The 21,179-nt window shown below is 33.7% G+C and overlaps 1 protein-coding gene across 1 annotated transcript; it reads right to left on the reverse strand.

Moving 5' to 3' along the window:
• Positions 1-4,244: 4,244 nt before the first annotated feature.
• On the reverse strand, positions 4,245-5,263 carry K441DRAFT_652305 (uncharacterized protein; the record flags this gene model as incomplete). The annotated part of the gene is made up of 1 exon (XM_067647349.1): positions 4,245-5,263. A coding segment is annotated over exon 1 (528 nt), but the record flags the coding sequence as incomplete, so codon positions are not given.
• Between the last annotated feature and the right edge of the window lie 15,916 nt (positions 5,264-21,179).

Genomic DNA, 21,179 nt, shown 5'->3' on the forward strand with positions numbered 1-21,179 from the left:
TTCCTAAACGATCTGCTGCTGTGTACCGATTTCCTAACTAGGCCTAGTGCCTGCCTGCCTGCCTGCCTGCCTGCCTGCCTACTGCTCTGTCTGTGTCCTGTCTGTCTGTCTTATACCTGCCTATGCCTACCTGCCTATGCCTACTGTCTATGCCTACTATCTGCCTACCTGTCTGTGCCACTGTCTGTGCCTACCTGTCTGTACCTACCTATCTGTGCTACCTGTCTATGCCTACCTGTCCTTACCTACCGTCTATGCCTACCGTCTGTGCCTCCTATCTGTGCTACTGTCTATGCCTACCTGTCTGTAATTTGGGGGAAAGGTCGGCGCCCCGAATCGAAAGGCCTCCGCCTGATATGTTGAATCGATTAATCGTATTAATTCGAATCGATCTGAATTTCGTGCGGCCGAATCTGTCGTCCTCGGTCCGTTCATGCTGCCGACGCCGTTGCTGCTATAGTTCGAACGTGTGGGTCGTCTGGCTCTGGCGGACGGTCGACGGTCGTTCGGGCTTCTAGCGACGGTTCGACGGTCGTCTAGTCTGTCTGACGACCGGTGATCGGTTGTCTGTTCTGGCGACGGTCGACGGTTGTCCTGGTTTCTGGCGACGGTCGACAGTCGTCTGGTTCTGGCGACGGTCGACGGTCGTCTAGTTGCGGCGACGGTCCTCAGCTGGCTGCCGTTCTGGTGCCTCCCTAGGTAGGCGAGGATGTAAGGAAGGAAGGGTAAAAAATAAGGTGGCTACCTAGGGTAATATAGATAAGGGGTACACTTGGCAAGGCACGTGTAGAGGCTATCGGGAATATAGCGGGGACCCGATGCAGAGAGCTTCGTGTAGAAGCCTCCGTATGTCGCGCAAAGCCTCGTGCAGAGCCTCTGTACGTAGAGCTTCGTGTAGAGCCCTTGTGTAGAGCTTCGTGCAGAGCTTCATGTAGAGCCTCATGCGAGCCTTGTGCAAAGCTTCGTGTAGAGCTTCGTGTAGACCTCGCGCAAAGCTTCGTGCAGAGCTTTGTGTAGAGCTTCGTGTAGAGCTTCGTGCAGAGCTCGTGTAGAGCTTCGTGCAGAGCCTCGTGTAGAGCTTCGTGCCAGAGCCTCTCGTACAAGAGCCTCTGTACGCAGAGCTTCGTATAGAGCCTCGTGTAGAGCCTCGTGCAAAGCTTGTGGCAGAGCTTCGTGTAGAGCTTCGTGCAGAGCTTCGTGTAGAGCTTCGTGGCAGAGCCTCGTGTAGAGCCTTCGTGCAGAGCCTCGTACAGAGCTCTATACGCAGAGCTTCGTATAGAGCTTCGTGCAGAGCTTCGTGCAGAGCTTCGGTAGAGCCTCATGCAGAGCCTTGTGCAAAGCTTCGTGTAGAGCTTCGTGTAGAGCCTCGCGCAAAGCTTCGTGCAGAGCTTTGTGTAGAGCTTCGTGTAGAGCTTCGTGTAGAGCTTTATGCAAAGCTTCGTGCAGAGCTTCGTGTAGAGCTTCGTGCAGAGCCTCGTGTAGAGCTTCGTGTAGAGCTTATGCAGAGCTCGTGTAGAGCTTCGTATAGAGCTTCGTGTAGAGCTTCGTGTAGAGCTTCGTGTAGAGCTTCGTGTAGAGCTTCGTGTAGAGCCTCGTGTAGAGCTTCGTGCAAAGCTTCGTGTAGAGCTTCGTGCAGAGCCTCGTGTAGAGCTTCGTGCAAAGCTTTCGTGTAGAGCTTCGTGCAGAGCCTCGTGTAGAGCTTCGTGCAGAGCCTCGTACAGAGCCTCTATACGCAGAGCTTCGTATAGAGCTTCGTGCAGAGCTTCGTGCAGAGCTTCGTGTAGAGCTTCGTGCAAAGCTTCGTGTAGAGCTTCGTGCAAAGCTTCGTGTAGAGCTTCGTGCAGAGCCTCGTGTAGAGCTTCGTGCAAAGCTTCGTGTAGAGCCTTCGTGCAGAGCCTCGTGTAGAGCTTCGTGCAGAGCCTCGTACAGAGCCTCTATACGCAGAGCTTCGTATAGAGCTTCGTGCAGAGCTTCGTGCAGAGCTTCGTGTAGAGCTTTGTGCAGAGCCTCGTGCAGAGCTTCGTGCAGAGCTTCGTGTAGAGCTTTGTGCAGAGCTTCGTGCAGAGCTTTGTGTAGAGCTTCGTGTAGAGCTTTATAGTATTTTTGTTGCGTTTTTGTTGCAGCCAAAAATTAGGGTCTACTTAAGTCGCAATTTGCGGCGATTTACATGGGTAGCCTATGTATTTGTAGCAAATCGCCGCAAGTTGCCGCAAATCGCTAAAATCGCGACTTACGCAGGTTTTGCAGACCCCGATTTTCGCTTGCGACAACGTGCCCAAAAAAAAATTTCCTGATGGGGTTAGTTAGAGTTTAGATATCTATACTATAGTAAGGTTAGCTATATCCTAAAGGCAGAACTAGTAAACCTATACTTTTTAGACGTAATTAGCTTTATAATGTCCGGCTATAGCTCTTATATTAGTTCTATAAGACCTATTAATAAATAACTCTTCTACTAACTCTCTTTGGTATACCCCTTAGCTATTTACCTTAATTTATAATAGTATTTCTTTATAAGCCTTTTAATTATATTTTAGATAACCAACACGCTAGATATATTATTATTAAAGGAGGCCTGCCTAATGTCTTTTAGGACTAATATTCTAAATATATACTTAAGCTAATCCACTACATCTAATAAAGGTTTGGGGAAATAGTCTATAAAGATACTTATATTAGCTATATTCCTCAATTAATATTAAGTACTTATTTTCTTAGTAGGGCTCTAAGACCGCTGTTACTAGTAACTTAGCTTTAATACTCTCCTTTAGCTACTATTAGTTAAGGTAATACTAGGTATCTATAGTAGAGCTATCTTTAGCTTACTATAACTATTATAATTACTTACCTAGTATTTAATGGACTGTATTAAGTATTTAGGTACTAGTAACTATAAGAGTTTTTGAAGTATCTTAGATATTAGGAGTAGCGTTTATAAGTATTGCAATATAGTAATAGGTAGGCAGCAGCGGCTATTGTTAGAGGGGGATAGCTTATAGTGTTTTAGGGATAGAGGATTGCTATATATCTGTTTAAGGTTAAGGTAAGAAAGCGCTTGCTTTATATTATAACTAAGGAATATTACTATATATAGAGAGAGAATATAAGCTAAGAGCAGAGATGGCTATTTAGTAGTATTTATTTTAGATAGCTTATTAAGAAAAGTAAACGTAGGGTAGTAGAGCCGTAGTAGCTAGAGATCTATATTTAAAACTTCCTTAGCCTTATTATACCACAATATAATAATAGCCAATATCTCTTTTTATTATTATTGCTAAAATAAAAGAATACCCCCCTTAATAAGTTTTTAGACCTTATTTAGGTATGGTTAAAGAGATAACTTAGTAAAGGAAGTCTTTCGCTATATAAGAGTATATAGATATAAAGGTTTCGGCTAAGAAAGTTGCGCTAAAAGGTTTATAATATAGAATAGGATCTATAGCTGGTAAGATAGGGGCCTTAGTAAGGCACTATACGGAAATTTAAAGATAAAAAGGTTATATAATAATAAATAGATAATTCCTTTTAAATTATATAGATATTTTATTAGTATATATTACAATATATCTTAAATACAGACAGTATGCTTTAGCTAGACTAATAGAATAGATAAGCCTAAACTTATATATTTATTAAATATAGCTACTCCATAGTGCCTATTTTAGGTTAGCGTAAGCAAAACAGGACTTTTCTCGCAGTGTGCTGCTCGCGCTTAACCTATACAAGTCAGCCATCCACTCGAGCCAATTTGCCGATCGCGCGACAAATTTGAACTATTCTTGAAGTTTCTACAGTGACTTGCATAATCAGCTTCCGGTTTTTTCTCTGCACACTTTTGCTGCGCACGGACTACACTGCCAAGCCAAACGGGCATTTTATCAAGGCTCGGTCGAGTTAGGATCCCATTGCATATAATTATTAGCTCCTTGAACAGCGCTTAGCGCTTAAGCCCCAGCCGAAACCTCGCAGCTACGGGTTAGCACAAAATCTTTCGGTGTTCCTTATTTAAACGTACACAGGACAAAATGCCCTTTAGGTCTTATCGCTCCATTTATTCTGTTATATGATCCTGGGACCTACGGTGCGGTAGCAATTGTTAGAAGTTCAGCAACTCGCTTCTAGCGTAGGCAAAACATTTGATAGTATGGGTTGAATTAAACTTTTGCATAACTACAGTGGTACTAACTCGAAAGTCCTGATTTACTCAGTCGCCTCCGCTTAATGAAAGCCAATTTGAGAAAGATGCAACCGCTGGATCATCCGTCTTCTACTGTAAAGCAGCCCAGATACCATTTGCCAATCTTTGAAGGTTTTGCGCAGTGTATATCACGTCCTGTTCCGGTGGGACAGGTTGTCGGAGAAGGATGTTCTGAAAGTGCAGGACGAGGGGCGGCGTCGTTGCGGGAGGACTTCCGGTAACAACACCGTTTGCGTCAATGTCAACTGTTTGTATTTGGGTGGGGACTTGTGCGGGCGGCCGATTTGATCGAAGAGCATATGTGAGAGTCGTCGGTCTACACTCCCACTTCTCAATATGTATCGTTCTTGCCGCTCGATTGATTTTAAAAAGAAGAACAATCTTCACGCGGCCCTGGGAATTGGCCAGCCACCATTGCGCATCATTTCTGAGCTTGCGCAATGTTTCTGACATGCCGACCTCAAAAACAAGTGTCGGCCAATCCAGTTGATTTGGTCGGGTAGCAAGAGGCCTCCAGCATGAGTCGGGTTCCTTCTTCGACGAAGTTCCCTTATATGCTGTTGCACCCATATCCACGAGGTCGTCAAGCTCTGACAGCCCCATATTAATCATCCGATAATTGAAGTCGAATGTGAAAGCCCTAGTCACTCTTTCATGCGCCGGTGTGGGGACTTTGATTATTAGGGTGTCAATGTCCGTGCAGTGAGTGAACCGTAGGCCCCTCCCGATTGTGTGGCGCTTTTCCTCAATTTTGGCAAAGTCATCCTCTGTGATAGGCTGAAAAACCAGATATTGATTTGTTGCTGTACCCTGATACAAATGGTTGGAAAGCGTGTTAACAGCGCTTCGTAGTCCAGAAATTGAGGTAAACGTCCGAATTTGGTCCTCAAGTCCCTCCAAAAGCTGAGAAGATGTGATAGGAGTAATATCAATCGCTTCGTCGGAGGCTCGAGCGGAGACTTGGGCGGAGGCTGTGGCGACGGCTGGGGCGGAGGCTTTGGCGGCGGTTGAGGCAGACATGGTGTAAGGGCGGAGATAATAGCGAGCGTCGCTACTGGATTCACCGAAATAAGTAGTCATTTTGAAAAGGGTTCTTTAATGGATTTGTGACAAGATGTGAGGTTAAAGAAATCTGATGAAATGTTCGACGGTCTCTTTAATGGGTTTGTGACAAGATGTGAGGTTGAAGATAAAGGTTGATGAAGAGAACGTACTGTGAGTGATTGATATTTTATTACTTCGTGCGATGAGTCACTCGACGCATTATGGATAACCACAGTTGAGAGAGTGTGTGGGCGGGCCGCTACTGGTGGAGAACGAGTTGGTGAGGACAGGTACCCTAAGAAAAAAGTTAGTTTCCAGAGCCAGGTATCGTGACCCATCATTTCCGGCGGCAAATGCACGAAGTTGTTCGCGACAGGACTAAGCCGTGAGATGATGAAGGAAGAACTTGCTTGTCATTCACCTGTGAGGGATTGCTTTATATTCGCGCAAGTTGTCAGTAAGGGTGACATTCCTATGTGCAGCTCAGGGACTCTAGCGTTGCGTGGTCTCAGAAGGGTTATACCTCTATAACTTTCGCTTTCAACTGAGATTTACGGGCCTACCTAATACGTACTGTAGATACCCATAGAATTAACCTTTTGACAAAAAGGGTTAGCAATATCCGCTAATTAATTCTATGGTCTGAGCTTGCTGAGGTAATAAGTCCTAGCAGTCTCTAACGTGTTCGGCAAGCAAGTGGCCACTGCAAGCATGTGGCCACCCCACCAAGCCACCAACGCCAAATATTGCAAATTACTCAACCACGAACAGTTGTATTTGGTGCAGCTATCTACTAGCTACTTATTTGACGTCTAGGGCACGTACGTGCATTATATTCTGTTAATGCGCACATGCTGCACTTGGGTAATGCTCGTTGCGGTCGCTCGGCCGCTGCCTCTACCGTAGCCTCCTTATGCCTAGTTTGAGCAGCTTGTGCACGAGAGGCCCCTTCTGCTCCTAATAGAACACCCCCCTAGCTATATACGTGCGCCGCTGCGCCTTCTTCTTTTTCTGGCGCTGGTTCTCTATGCGTAGCTTCTTATTTTTGCTTGCAAGCAGCACAGCGCTTAACATCGCTATTTCGCAACCCTTGATAAGCTAGCTAAGGGCTTGTTCTGTTAGACTCGGTGGGCTATACGTACGCCGTTTAAGATAGCGTCGTAGCAAGGCCGTCTGCTATTATAGTTTAGTAATATTATAGGGCGTTTTGGCTATCTAAGATATATTTAATTGCGGACGACGTTGGGGTAATGGCGTTTAATATTTAATGTGTAGCTGTTCTAGTACGCGATTAGGGCTATATAAGACTAGGCCAGTAGTAGCGAATTCTGCCTATATATTGTTCTAATATAGTGCTGCCTGCCTAGCCTACCTATACAGTGGCAGAAATTCGTGCTTATTAATATAGTTAACACCCCAGGCTATAATCTGTTTAACGAGCCCTTTATATAATTACTTAAGGGCTAAAAAACAGCCTATATCTAGGGGCTGCAGTAGATGCAATAAATGCGCTAGTATGTAAAGGACGACGATTTAGTGATCTAGGCAGAACTGATCAAATTCTGGCAATATATGGCTATTATGGCTATCTAGCACTAGCAGCTAATGCGTGCTAATTATACGATTCTTTATATGCTTATAGAATAAAAATAGCCAGGTTAGGCTAATTTTATTTATCGTCTAGCTATTCTTACTAATACTAATTAACTAGTTATATAGAATAAGGTTATACTAGGCAGCCTAGTGCATTACTACCTTAAAAATAACTAGTAGTGGAATTGCACCCCCTAACGCGTTAATGCACTTAATAATTATAACCCATTCTTAATTACCTGGCTATACTATTCTAGGCCGGCTAGCACAATTAGTCCTAGTAATAACTTTTATAGTTCTAATAACACCTATCTAGAAGCCAGTTTTATTAAAATTCCAGATATTATTATTAAGAATTCTATACTATATAACGGTGTCTTAAACGCGTTTAAACTAGGCTTAAATAAGTATAGGATCTTCGCATTTAGTACGCTAATAGTTATACTTGCGATTCCATTTTAATTATAGGTCCTTATAGCGTTTAATAAAGTTATATACTTATTGCTCGCTAATAGGTTGTAATCTAGGGTGCTAGGTAGCTAGGAGGCTAGCCATCTACTGTATAGTTGCGATTCTTAGTGGCATACTATGTTAACTTATTAATAAGATCTACTGCTTAAGACTCTCTTCTTATGCAGGTGTTAGGCGGCGATTTAGCGCAGTAAAACCGCGTTTTGGTGTAATGCCAGTAATATAGCGCCTAGTAGTCGTTCGGGGCACATTATACGTTATTATAGTAGGTTAAAGGGCTTAAAACCGGCCTTTCTTATAGGCATTAATAGCTAGATCAAGTCTGCCCTCTTAAAAAAGGGCTTCTTACTGTTGTGGGGTAGTTATTAAGGTTGTAGTTATATAACGCGTCGCGTGTCTTTTCGCGATTTTAGTGGGGTGGCCATATGCTTGTAGTAGCCACTTGCTTGCCGAATACGTTACGCATCTTAGCTTATATAAGCTTTAGGTAGTAGTTCTATAGAAGGCGGTAGTATTTATTAGGTTCTTGTACTACCATTTTTATAAACATCTTAGCGTCTCGTATTTTAATTTTAATAGGTAGTAGCCCTTCCGCTTGCTTATTTGTAGTTATATAGTTAATAAAGGATAAAACATTGTTGGTGTCTACCTCGTTAAGGTCGTTATAATCTTTTAAGCCACTAGGCTTCCCCTTAGGGGTTAAGGCTAAGGCTAATAAATTAAATTCTCCTAGGGTTAATTGGCGGCGTAGGTTAAGTATAGGTATTAAATTATTCTTTAGGTTTAATATAGTGGCTAGTAAGGAATATTATCTTACTATTATAGGTTCCTTAGAAGTATAAAGTAAGGTAATTTATAGATATGCTACTTTTAGCAGCGCCTACAGTATTACAGAGATGTAGAATTGGTCGTAGGCTAAGCGTCAGTAGTAAAAAGGCGCAATATAATGTTATAGGTCGGAGGCAGTGGCTATAGAACGTATGTATTTAAGGAGTCTACAAGACGTTGCGTAATCGATCGTAAGGGTTGAGGGCGTAAGGAGGTAATATACCTGCGCGTAGCTAACATAAGCTGTACGCGAGGTATACGCAAGAGCACGGGGCTCTCCTATGGAGGCCCCTATGGTAGGGTTCCGTAACACGGAAATTGGAAGGACTAGTATAGGTAGGAAACTAATAAGGAGAACGTTTATTTTAACTTTTATTACTATCCTTAGTATTACCCCTAAGCTCTAAATTAGTATCTAAATAAGGATCTAAAAGCTATTAGCTAAGAGAATTAGTATAGTTCCTAAATATATTATTAGAGAAACTTACCTAGTTAAAAAGGCCTATATAAAAGTGCAAATTGTAACGAGGTCTTATAGCAAGAACTACGGTAGACTCGTTAATGGGCTAGGTGTGTAGGTAATGTAAAAAGTCAACAATGTAATAATAACTAGTGGAGTGGTTGCCTAACAGATTAACTTTAATTATATTCTAAGAATTACTATAAGGAAGAAACTATCTAGGTAGAGATTAAGGGTCCTTAAATACATAACCGTATTTCTATAAAATCCTTCTTATATATAATATACGTATTATATATAAGGTATATAAGTTCCTTTTATTCCTCTTGTTTAATACGTAGCATATTATATAACCTCGCTTACTATTCCTTGTTATATAGTTTTATAGATTCTATCCTAGACCGTGCTTATATTAACTAACTAGCTTCTTTTAACTCCTCTTCTAGTAGTTATAATATTATACTTAAAGCGTTTATAATACTATCTCCCTCCTTTTTATTTTTGTTCTTAAAGATACCTAGTATCTCTAAGTTATTTATTAAAGGTATAATATCCGTTTAATTAATTTGGTTAATATTATTACTTATTATACCTAAAGCTTCTTCTTCTTTATACGCGTAATATTGTACTTACACTATTGCCACAATACTATTACTTAGTAAAATAATACCGTCTCCTTATTCTCGTTATATAAAAGAGGGGTTAGTTTATATTGCGCTAGCAAGTCCCTTATTTTAGCAACCCTCTTTATATTTAAAGTGTACTAAAGCAAACGTTTAATTATCCTATAATATTTACTCTACCTCTAATTATAACGGAGCCTTGTAGTAAGAACTACGGTGGACTTATTAATAGGCTAGGTGTATAGGTAATACAAAAAGTTAACAATGTAATAATAATTAGTAGAGTAGTTGCCTAATAGATTAACTCTAATTGTATTCTAAGAATTACTATAAGGAAGGAATTATCTAGGTAGGGACTGTAGTCCTTTAAATATATATCCGTACTCCTAAGAAAGTTATTACTCTATCTACTCCGTCTACTCTATTTGCTTTATAATAGATCTTATAAATTATATAGATTATATAGATTACATTACGTAACTCTACTTACTATTCCTCGTTATATAGTTCTACCGGATTTATTCTAGACTATGCCTATATTAACCAACTAGCTTCTTCCAACTCTTCTCTAAGTAGTTATAATATTGTACTTAAAGCGTTTATAATACCATCTCCCTTCTTTTTATCTTTGTCCTTAAAGATTCCTAGTATCTCTAAGTTATTTACTAGAGGTATAATATCCATCTAATTAATTTGGTTAATATTATTACTTATTATACCTAAAGTATCTTCTTCTTCTTCTATAGCTTGTTGGTCTTATACTATTACTGCAATATTATTTTTTAGTAAGATAATACTATCTCCGTATTCTTATTATGCGAAAGAGGGGTTAGTTTATATTACGTTAGCGAGTCCCTTATCTCGGCAACCCTCTTTATATTTAGAGTATACTAGAGTAAATATTTAGTTGTCTTATAATATTCGCTCTATCTTTAACGCTAAGTATGCGCGTCCTATAACCCTTAATAGTCTTTAAGTTCCTTAAGTAATTTATTATAGGGTCTTATATTTAATCTGCTACTATAAAGCTTAATAATAAGCTCTTAGTCGCTCTCGCTAAACTTTATTATTCTTATAATACTAAAAAGAAGGCTACTAATGCTTAATAACATGCTCTTAATTCTCGTCTTACTGTATCTACTTAGTTAATCCGTCTTAAGAAAGTTTATAAGAAGGTCCGTTTTAAGGAGTAGAAACTTATAAAATAAAGTTTATAGAAACTTGGCAATAAAAGAACGGATTCTCCCCTAATAGAGAAGGAAATAACTCTAAGTAACTCGGTAATTATTCTTTTTAGGTCCCCTTTAGGTGGCTTATTCTTTAGTAATCCTTCTTTATTAATACTACCTAACCTTTTCTTTTCTAATACTCCTATACCTTTTTTATAGCGTTTTATAAATTTTCTAGTGACTTTTAGGTAGTTTTATTGTAGCCTATCTACTTTACTTTATACTATATTTTATTGTCTATGTCCTTATAACTAACAATCTTTAAAACTTACTATTTATTTTTCTTTTATCCTCTATATGTGTCTTCCTTATAAACTAGTGGCTTAATATTCCCGTATACTAGCTTTAGCATTACGATATACTATATAGGGTAGATCTTTATTTTAGCTAATAGATTTAACTTAAATATAACCAGTAAAATCCTTTTCTTAATTTTAAAAGGTCCTAGTTTAATGTAGTCTAACTTCTTACTTAGTTGTTAACTCTTAAAATTTTTATATAGTAGCCATACTTTATCCCCCCCCTAAGATCTAGTCCCTTAGATCTCTTAGCGTTATAGTACTTTTTTATTCTTTACTATACCACCTTTACTATTTCCGTAAGGTTTATATAAAGATTTATTAGTATCTCCATTCTTTACTTAGCTATACTACTTATTCTTTTTGCTTAATGTAGTAATAGTAATATTCTTAGCTTATATCTATAATTTGCCTTAAATAGTAGTATTCCCATTTCTTCTTAAGGTGTTATATTATATATAAACTATATAACTGGTAATAATAATACCTAATTATTCTATGCGTAATTAATATAGTATTTTAGATACTACTCTAGTGTCTAATTTAGTCTTTTTATTTAACCGTCTATTTGCGGATAATATATAGTGGAAGTTGCTGCTTAAACCCCTTATTCTACTAGGAATACCTTTTAAAATACTGTTATAAATCTTAAATCTCTATCTAATATAATCTTACTTAGTGCCCTATATCTTATAAATACTTTTTTAATATAGATTTTAGCAATATCTTTTGCTAAGATTTCCTTTATATAGGCTATAAAGTATCCCTACTTTATTAGCTTGTCTACTATTACTAAAATTGCGTTATAATCTTACTCGGTAATAGGATCTCTTAATTTTAGTAACTTTATAATAAAGTCCTATAATATAACTTCCTATAGTCTCTCTAGTATTTTAATAGGTTATAGCCCTCTATATAGCTTATATCTTACTAGTTTATTCCTTTAATAATTTAAATATTTCTTTATAACTTGTCTCGCTAGTCCCTAAATTTTATTAATAATATACTCCTCCTAAAGTCTTAATACTAAGCCTATAGCTCCGTTATGTCCTTAAGTTAATCCCTTATAGAATAACTTAATAAACTCTTTTATAATGTTTCTTAGTATATACGTTACTTTTTAGTTTTTATACTACTCTAAGTCTAAATCCTCTGCCTATACGTCTTAGATCTTTTATAACTATATACTTTTTAGTGCCTTATAGGTCTAATTAATTTCTCTTATTACTATAATTTTCGGATAATTGTATCTAATTAATCTATCTATATCTTTTTACAGTAAAGCCCCTAATGGCTTTTTATTATTTTGTAGTTTAGCCTTTCTACTTAGAGTATCTGCTCGTGTATTATCTGTACCCTTAGTATACTAAATCTTAAAATAGTATTTTATAAGTATCTTTGCCTATCTAACCTGCCTTTAATTAAGTTCTTTTATTATTAGGAACCCTATTAGGTTCTTATAATCTATTTTAACTATAAATAGCTTCTCTATACTTTATAAAAATACTCTTTATTTCTAAAGTACTATAACTATACCTAATAACTCCTTATTATAGATGTTATAGTTTAGTTTTAGTAGTATTATCTTTTAACTATAATATGCTACTAGGTACTATCCGTCCTTATATTTTTTATAGAAAGTATACCCCTAGTATAAAGTCTAATACATCTATTTTAACTACTGTCTCTAGCTTTAGTTAATAGATTTTAAGGATTGGGTCTTAAGTAAATAACTCCTTAACCTCCTTAAATAGTTTCCTTTACTTTTTTCCCTATATTTAAAGTTCTTCTTTCTTTATTAACCTTATAAATGGCTTAATATTCTTTAACTATTAAGCTATAAACCTTTTGCAGTAATTATAAAACCCTAGAAATAACCTTAACTATATAACGTTCTCTAATTCTTACTAATTTATTATAGCCTCGATCTTCTTTAAATCTATACTAAGTTAGCCTAGTTTAATAATAAATTTAACAAAATCTATCTTTCTAGTAAAGAACTCGTATTTTTTAATTACTACTAGTATCTACTCTTCCTGTAGTCTCTTTAAGACCTATTTAATATATTCTCCATACTCTTCCATACTTATTAAGTAGATAATAATATTATTAAGATATACTATAATAAATTTATCTAAGTATTCTCTTAATATATTATTAATACATTTCTGGAACGTTACTAGTACGTTTATAAGCCTAAATTATATTACTAATAGTTTATATAGTCCTTTCTTTAACCTAAAGGCTGCCTTTTATTTATTACCTTCCTTAATTCTAATCTAATAGTACGCCTATCTTAGATCTATCTTTATAAAGATTTATATATTACTAATTATATCTTAGATTTTACTAATTAAGGGTAAAGGATACTTATCCTTCCTAGTAATGCTATTTAACTGTCTATAGTTAATATATAGCCTAAGTTTTCCATTTTTCTTTAGTATAAATAGTACTAGATAACCTGCTAAAGACTATAATAGTCTAATATATCCCTTTTATAAGTTCTCCTAGATAAACTCTTTTAATACTCTTCCTTTTTCCTTAGTAAGCTTATAAATTAAAAAGAACCTTAGACTTATTCCTAGTTCTAATTCTATTTTATAGTCCTATACTATATACTTTAATAGCTTCTTACTTTTTAGTAACTATAGTTTTTTGCCGTACTTATGGTATCTCTTTAGTATATAACTTAGTCCTTTATCTATTTCTTTATAGGTTGCCCCTACTTAATACTATACCATTTTAGCTTATTATTGTATCTTATAGCGTTAAGTATTTTTAATATTAACCTAACCTATAACCTAATTAATCTTTAGATTATATTTTTATAACTAAGGCATTCCTAATACTGCCTTATTATTCCCTAATAGTAATATATTAAAAGACATTTTAATTTATCTCCCTTTAATGGTTATCTAAATAGGTCCTGTTTTAAGATTAATAATACCTCCTCTATAGGCTATTAGATCTCCTAAGATTATAACTAGTAAATATAGGTGCTCTTTCTATCTATATAGTAGCCCCATCTATTTTACTACTACTAGTAAAATATAGTCCCTTATTACTTTACTATCTATTAATACTTTAAACTGTTAATCTTACTATTTAACTTATAAATTTAGGTATTATTTTTAAATTCCTTTAAGGGTCTAAGGCTTTACTACTAGCTCCCTCTAGTTCTGTAGGCCTTTACTTTTTCTAACTATTAGCTACTAAATCCTTATACACTTAACTTACTCTTTAGCCAATACTTTATTCGCTTTTTATCCTTAATATACTATAGATATATGTTCTCTAGATATTCCTACCACTATTATCTATTTAAGTATTTTTTTATAAGAAATCTTTCTAGTTAAAGTATTAAGTCTCCTAACTTCTAAACTTCTACTAAATGCTAGCTGTGTATATACTTAGTATTTTTATACTATTACTTATCTAGCGCCTAATATATCCTTATAGGGTATTTCCGGTTTTTTTAAAATTTTTTTTATGTATATTGTATATATTATCTATATATGCAATCTATAATAGCGTATAGTACGCTAGGTGCTTTAGGTTAACTCTTAATTTATCTTTATCCTTAAGTTTAAATCTTTATTATATTAAATCTAAACGTTATAACTTTATTTACAGGTACTAAGATACGTCTTTTACTTCTCTAGTTCTTTAATTATTACTTTAGATCTTTTAATATTATAATTAAGGCTCCCTTAATATAATTTATTACTTTTTCCGTAATTAAGTAGTCCTAAATAACTCTCTTATCTAACTATATATAGAAATCTTCCTACTCGTTATTATGTCTCTGCCTATACTATCTTTAGTATAGCTATTATAGTGTATATGGTTTGTCCGTAAGGAAGTATCTTCTTATTACTACGTTGTAATAGCCTTTTATATGCCGTTCCTTAAACCTAGTTAGAATCCCTAAATACTCTTTATTTTCTAGTTTAGTAAGCTACTTAGCTTTTAGCGTACCTACTTTTAGCCTATTAGTAATTCTTTATACTGGTGCTCTGTCCCGTATACGACCTAGTATACTTATATTTAGTTTCTGTTCTTACTATACGAGGATTCTTACTTTAAATTTATCTATAGTTTCTTATTGTTTATGTCTTATAATTAGATCCTTAAAGTTCTCTTACTTCTTAATTATAATATTGACTTTTTAATCTTTAGGCTGAACACTATATTCCCCTAGTAAGTCTTCTAGGTCTATATATCTGTCTCCCAGTCTAACTACTGTTTATATTATAGATTATCTAATCTATAGCGAAGCCTCTTACCTCTTGCTTATGGGTGTCCTTATTTATACTCTAAATTCTTAGTCCTTTAGATTCTTTAATCCTAAGCTTACTTCTTTTTTAAGCTATACTCTAGCCTTAGTTTAATTAGGCTTTACTGGTATTTTTATCTTATCTTAAGAGTCTTAAATCTTACTTACCTCGCTTTAAGAATCTTATACCTTTAGGAAACTTCATCCTAAGCTTATTTATATATTGCTAAACTAAGCCGTTGCTCTGCTCCATTGGTTATCGTCTATTATAGGTCCCTAAGTATGCCTTATCTCGTCTTAAGAATCTTAGTCGTTTCTTATCTTATCTTAAGAATCTTAAGCCTTTAGCCTTTTACCTTTATTAAGTGGTAAGCTAGTACTAGCAGTTGTCTACTTACTTAATCGCCTTTAGATATTACTTCTTCCGTCTTATAAAGCGATGGATATTATATTTAACGGTGTTATAATACCCGTTACTAAACCTTACTCTATAGCGGTTTTAGTCTCTGCTTTTATTGCGTTATTAAGGTTTAGATACCCCTAGTTAGTTCCCTTTTCTACCTTATTGCTGTTAATTAATAAGTACTCTAACTCTATTGTTATTATTACTAATTTTTGTCTATATATTACTGTAATATCTTAATCTAGCTTATAGAGTTAATTTTATTCTTTATCTAACTTTTTAGTTTCTTTAAGTCTTTTTAACTCTGGCTCTTATAGCTAATAGCTTACGCTATACTTAGCGTCTTTATAAATTTAGTATGCGTTATTATAACAAAACACAAAACTTCTAATTAAACATTCTTTTGTTCCTTATAGTGCACTATTATCCCTCTATATATGTGTGTTATATACTATTAGTCTAGTTCCCTTTACTACGTAGTAACTCTAACTACTTCTATAGTCTCTAGTAAAATAACCCTATTTTCTATAATTTATATAAGCTCCGTCTTTAAACTATTGCTTTTACTATAGAGTCCGCTTAAATATCTTCTGCTATTAAGATCCTTAATTTAGCCTATGCTCCTTAGTTCTATAATTACTTAATTCTTAACTTTTAGGTTTTTATAGTTGTTTTCTCTATTTCTTATAGGTTTCTTTAGTACCACTTAGGTCTATTAGCTTTGCGTTATACTATAGTTTCTAATTTAGCTTTAGTTATTATATACTCTGCGCCTTATATAACTATAAAACTCTATTCTAGCCTCTCTTAGCCTATTCCCTTTAGAAGATCCTATTATTAATCTTAATCGCTTAATTTATTAATTCCCTAAGGGTATCCGTATCTTCTATTAGAATAATTACGTTTTAGACTTTTACCTTAAGTCCCTATTTATACTATACTATAAGCGCCTTATTATTTTATTTAACTTATATAGCTAATATCTAAAACTGCGTTATATACTTAATTACTAAGGTTTACTTTATTAGGTCCTAAAGCTTTTTTTTACTATAGTTATTGCTTCTAGGTCCCTAAATATTTATATTAATTATTTCGCGAATTTAGTCTAGCTTATAAATATATATTATACCTCCTAATTAGTAGTTATTATACTATTATCCTATATTTCCGTAAGGTAGGGTTTAAACCATTTAAGCGCCCTTCCCATTAGGAATAATCCTACGTACGCTACTTAATCTATAGGTATTACTAACTTCACTCCTTTCTATATAACTTTAAAGTGTATTTATATAAGAAATCCTTTAAGCTTTAATCTCTCTCCTAAGAATTATTTAATTAAAGGTAACTTAACCTTAGCTACTCCTATTCTATTAACCCTATTTTTAAGTACTGTATTATTATCTATTAACTAATTAACTATTACCTATAACTATCCGACTATAACTAGTTATAAGTTAATATTTACTATACTAGTGTTGTTACCTAACCCTAAGGTCGTTGCTGCCGTTAATAGCGTTATTATAGCTGCTTTTAGTAGTATATTATTTAACTTTTAATACTATAACTAGGTAGTAATTGTGTAACAAAGCCTTACAGCAAGAACTACGGTGGACTTATTAATAGGCTAGGTATATAGGTAATATAGAAAGTTAACAATATAATAATAACTGGTAGAGTAGTTACCTAACAGATTAACTTTAATTATATTCTAAGAATTACTATAAGGAAGGAACTATCTAGGTAGGGACTGTAGTCCTTTAAATACACATCCGTACTCCTAAGAAAGTCGTTACTCTATCTACTCCGTCTGCTCTATTCGCTCTATAACAGATCTTATAGATTATATAGATTACACAGATTATATTACGTAACTCTACTTACTATTCCTCGTTATATAGTTCTACTGGATCTATCCTAGACCGTACCTATATTAACCAACTAGCTTCTTCCAACTCTTCTCTAAGTAGTCGTAACATTGTACTTAAAGCGTTTGTAACACTAATACTAAATATACACGTCCTATTACTCTTAATAGTCTTTAAGTTCCCTAAGTAATTTATTATAGGGTCTTATATTTAATCTATTACTATAAAGCTTAATAGTAACCTAGCGCAGGCCCTTACTAAGCTTAAGCGTTCTTAGAATACGGAGTAAAAGGCCCTAAATACTCGCATCGCGGTATCCGCTTAACTACTTTATCTTAAGAAAGTTTGTAAAAAGGTCCGTTTTAAGAAGTAGAAACTTATAAAATAAGGTTTATAAAAACTTAGCAATAAAAAAACGGATTCTCTTCTAATAGAGAAGGAAATAACTTTAAGTAGTTTAGCAATTGTTCTTCCTATATCCCCCTTAGGTGGTTTGTTTTTTAGTAATTCTTTTTTATTAATACTGTTTAACCTTTTCTCTTCTAATACTCCTATACCTTTCCTATAGCGTTCTTTAAATTTTCTAGTAGCTCCTAGGTAGTCTTATTATAGCCTATTTACTTTACTTTATACTATGTTTTATCGTCTATATTCTTATAACTAACGATCTTTAAAACTTGCTATTTATCTTCCTCTTATCCTCTATATGTGTCTGCTTCGTAGACTAGTGGCTTAATATTTCTATATACTAGTTTTAGCATTATAATATATTATACGGGATAAATCTTTATTTTAGCTAATAGGTTTAACTTAAATATAACTAGTAAAATCTTTTATATAATTTTAAAAGGTCCTAGTCTAATATAGTCTAACTTTTTACTTAGTTATTAACTCTTAAAATTTTTGTATAGTAGCCATACTTTATCTCCCTCCTTAAGATCTCTTAGTATTGTAATACTTTTTTATTCTTTACCATACTACCTTAGCTGTTTCCGTAAGGTTTTTATAAAGAATTATTAAAGTTTCTATTCTTTCTTTAGCTATGCTACTTATCTTTTTCGCTTATTATAGTAATAACGATATTCTTAGCTTATATCCGTAATTTGCCTTAAATAGTAATATACCTATTTCTTCTTATAGTGTGGCATTATATATAAATTATATAATTAGTAGTAATAATACCTAATTATTCTATATATAATTAACGTAATGTCTTAGATACTACTCTAGTATCTAATTTAGTCTTTCCGTTTAACCGTTTATCTGCAGATAATATATAGTAGAAGTTACTACTTAAACTCCTTATTCTGCTAAGAATACCTTCTAAAATACTGCTATAAATCTTAGATCTCTATCTAATATAATTTTACTTAGTGCTCTGTATCTTGCGAATACTTCTTTAATATAGATTTTAGTAATATTCTTTACTAAGATTTCCTTTATATAGGCTATAAAGTATCCCTACTTTATTAGCTTGTCTACTATTACTAAAATTACGTTATAATCTTGCCCAGTAATAGGATCTCTTAATTTTAGTAACTTTATAATAAAGTCCTATAATATAACCTCCTATAGTCTCTCTAGTATTTTAATAGGTTATAGCCCTCTATATAGCTTATATCTTATTAGTTTATTTCTTTAGTAATCTAAATATTCCTTTATAACTTATCTCGCTAGTCCCTAAATTCTATTAATAATATATTTCTCTTAAAGTCTTAATACTAAGCCTATAGCTCCATTATATCCTTAAGTTAATCCCCTATAGAATAACTTAATAAACTCTTTTATAATATTTCTTGGCACGTATATTACTTCTTAGTTTTTATACTACTCTAAGTTTAGATCCTCTACTTATATATCTTAGATTTTTTATAACTAATTATTCTCTAGTAATTCGTGGGTCTAACTAATTTCTCTTATTACTATAATTTTTAGATAATTATATCTAATTAATCCGTCTATATCTTTTTGTAGTAAAGCCCCTAATAGCTTTTTATTATTTTATAATTTAGCCTTTCTACTTAAAGCATTTGCTTATATATTATCTATACCTTTAATATACTAAATCTTAAAATAGTATTCTGTAAATATTTCTACCCATCTAATCTACCTTTAATTAAGTTCTTTCGTTATTAGGAACCCTATTAGGTTTTTATAATCCGTCTTAACTATAAATAGCGTTTCTATACCTTATAAGAATGCTCTCTATTTCTAAAATACTGTAACTATACCTAATAACTCTTTGTTATAGATGTTATAGTTCAGTTCTAGTAGTATTATTTTTTAACTATAGTATGCCACTAGGTGCTATCTATCTTTATATTTCTATAGGAAGTACGCCCTTAGTATAAAATCTAATACGTCTATTTCAACTACTATCTCTAGTTTTAGTTAGTAGATTTTAAAGACTGGGTCTTAAGTAAATAACTTCTTAACCTTCTTAAATAGTTTCCTTTGCTCTTCTCCCTATACCTAAGGTTCTTTTTTCTTTATTAACCTTATAAATAGCTTAATATTCTTTAACTATTAAGCTATAAATCTTTTACAGTAATTATAAAACCTTAGAAACGACCTTAACTACATAACGTTTTCTAGTTTTTACCAATTTACTATAGCCTTAATCTTCTTTAAATCTATACTAAGTTAGCCTAGTTCGATAATAAATCTAATAAAATTTATCTTTTTAGTAAAGAACTTATATTTTTTAATTACTACTAGCATTTGCTTTTCCTATAGTCTCTTTAAGACCTATTTAATATATTCTCCGTGCTCTTCCTTACTTATTAAGTAAATAATAATATTATTAAGGTATACCATAATAAATTTATCTAAGTATTCTCTTAATATATTGTTAATATATTTCTAGAACGTTGCTAGTACGTTTATAAGCCCGAATTATATAACTAATAGTTTATATAGTCCTTCCTTTAACCTAAAGGCTGCCTTTTATTCGTTACCTTCTTTAATTTTAATCTAATAGTATACCCATCTTAGATATATTTTTGTAAAGATTTACGCATTACTAATCCTATCTTAGATTTCGCTAATTAAGGGTAAAGGATACCTATCCTTTTTAATAATACTGTTTAACTGTCTATAGTTAATACATAGCCTAAGTTTTCTATTTTTCTTTAGTACGAATAGTACTGGATAATCTGCTAATAACTACGATAGTCTAATATATCCCTTTTATAAGTTCTCCTAAATAAACTCTTTTAGTACTTTACCTTCTTCCTTAGTAAGCTTATAAATTAGAAAGAACCTTAGACTTATTTCTAGTTTTAATTCTATTTTATAGTCCCACGCTATATATTCTAATAGCTTTTTACTTTTTAGTAACCATAGTTTCTTACCATACTTATAGTATGTCTTTAGTATATAACTTAGTCCTTTATCTGTTTCTTTATAGGTCACCCCTACTTAGTACTATACTATCTTAGCTTATTATTGTATCTTATGTTATTATATATTTCTAATATTAATCTAACCTATAATCTAATTAATCCTTAGATTGTATTCCTATAACTAAGGCATTTCTAATACTGCCTTATTATTCCCTAATAGTAATATATTAAAAGACATCTTAATTTATCTCCCTTTAATGGTTATCTAAATAGGTCCTGTTTTAAGATTAATAATGCCTCCTTTATAGGCTATTAGATCTCCTAAAATTGTAACTAATAGATAAGGGTGCTCCTTTTACCTATATAGTAGCCCTATCCTTTTAACTACTGCTAGTAAGATATAGTTTCTTATTGCTCCACTATCTAATAATACTTTAAACTCTTAATCTTACTATTTAACTTATAAATTTAGGTATTATCCTTAAATTCCTTTAAGGGTTTAAGGCTTTACTACTAGCTCCCTCTAGTTCTATAGGCCTCTACTTT

Source organism: Cenococcum geophilum (assembly GCF_001692895.1).
Source record: "Cenococcum geophilum 1.58 unplaced genomic scaffold K441scaffold_3, whole genome shotgun sequence".
NCBI classification, from domain to species: Eukaryota; Fungi; Ascomycota; class Dothideomycetes; order Gloniales; family Gloniaceae; genus Cenococcum; species Cenococcum geophilum.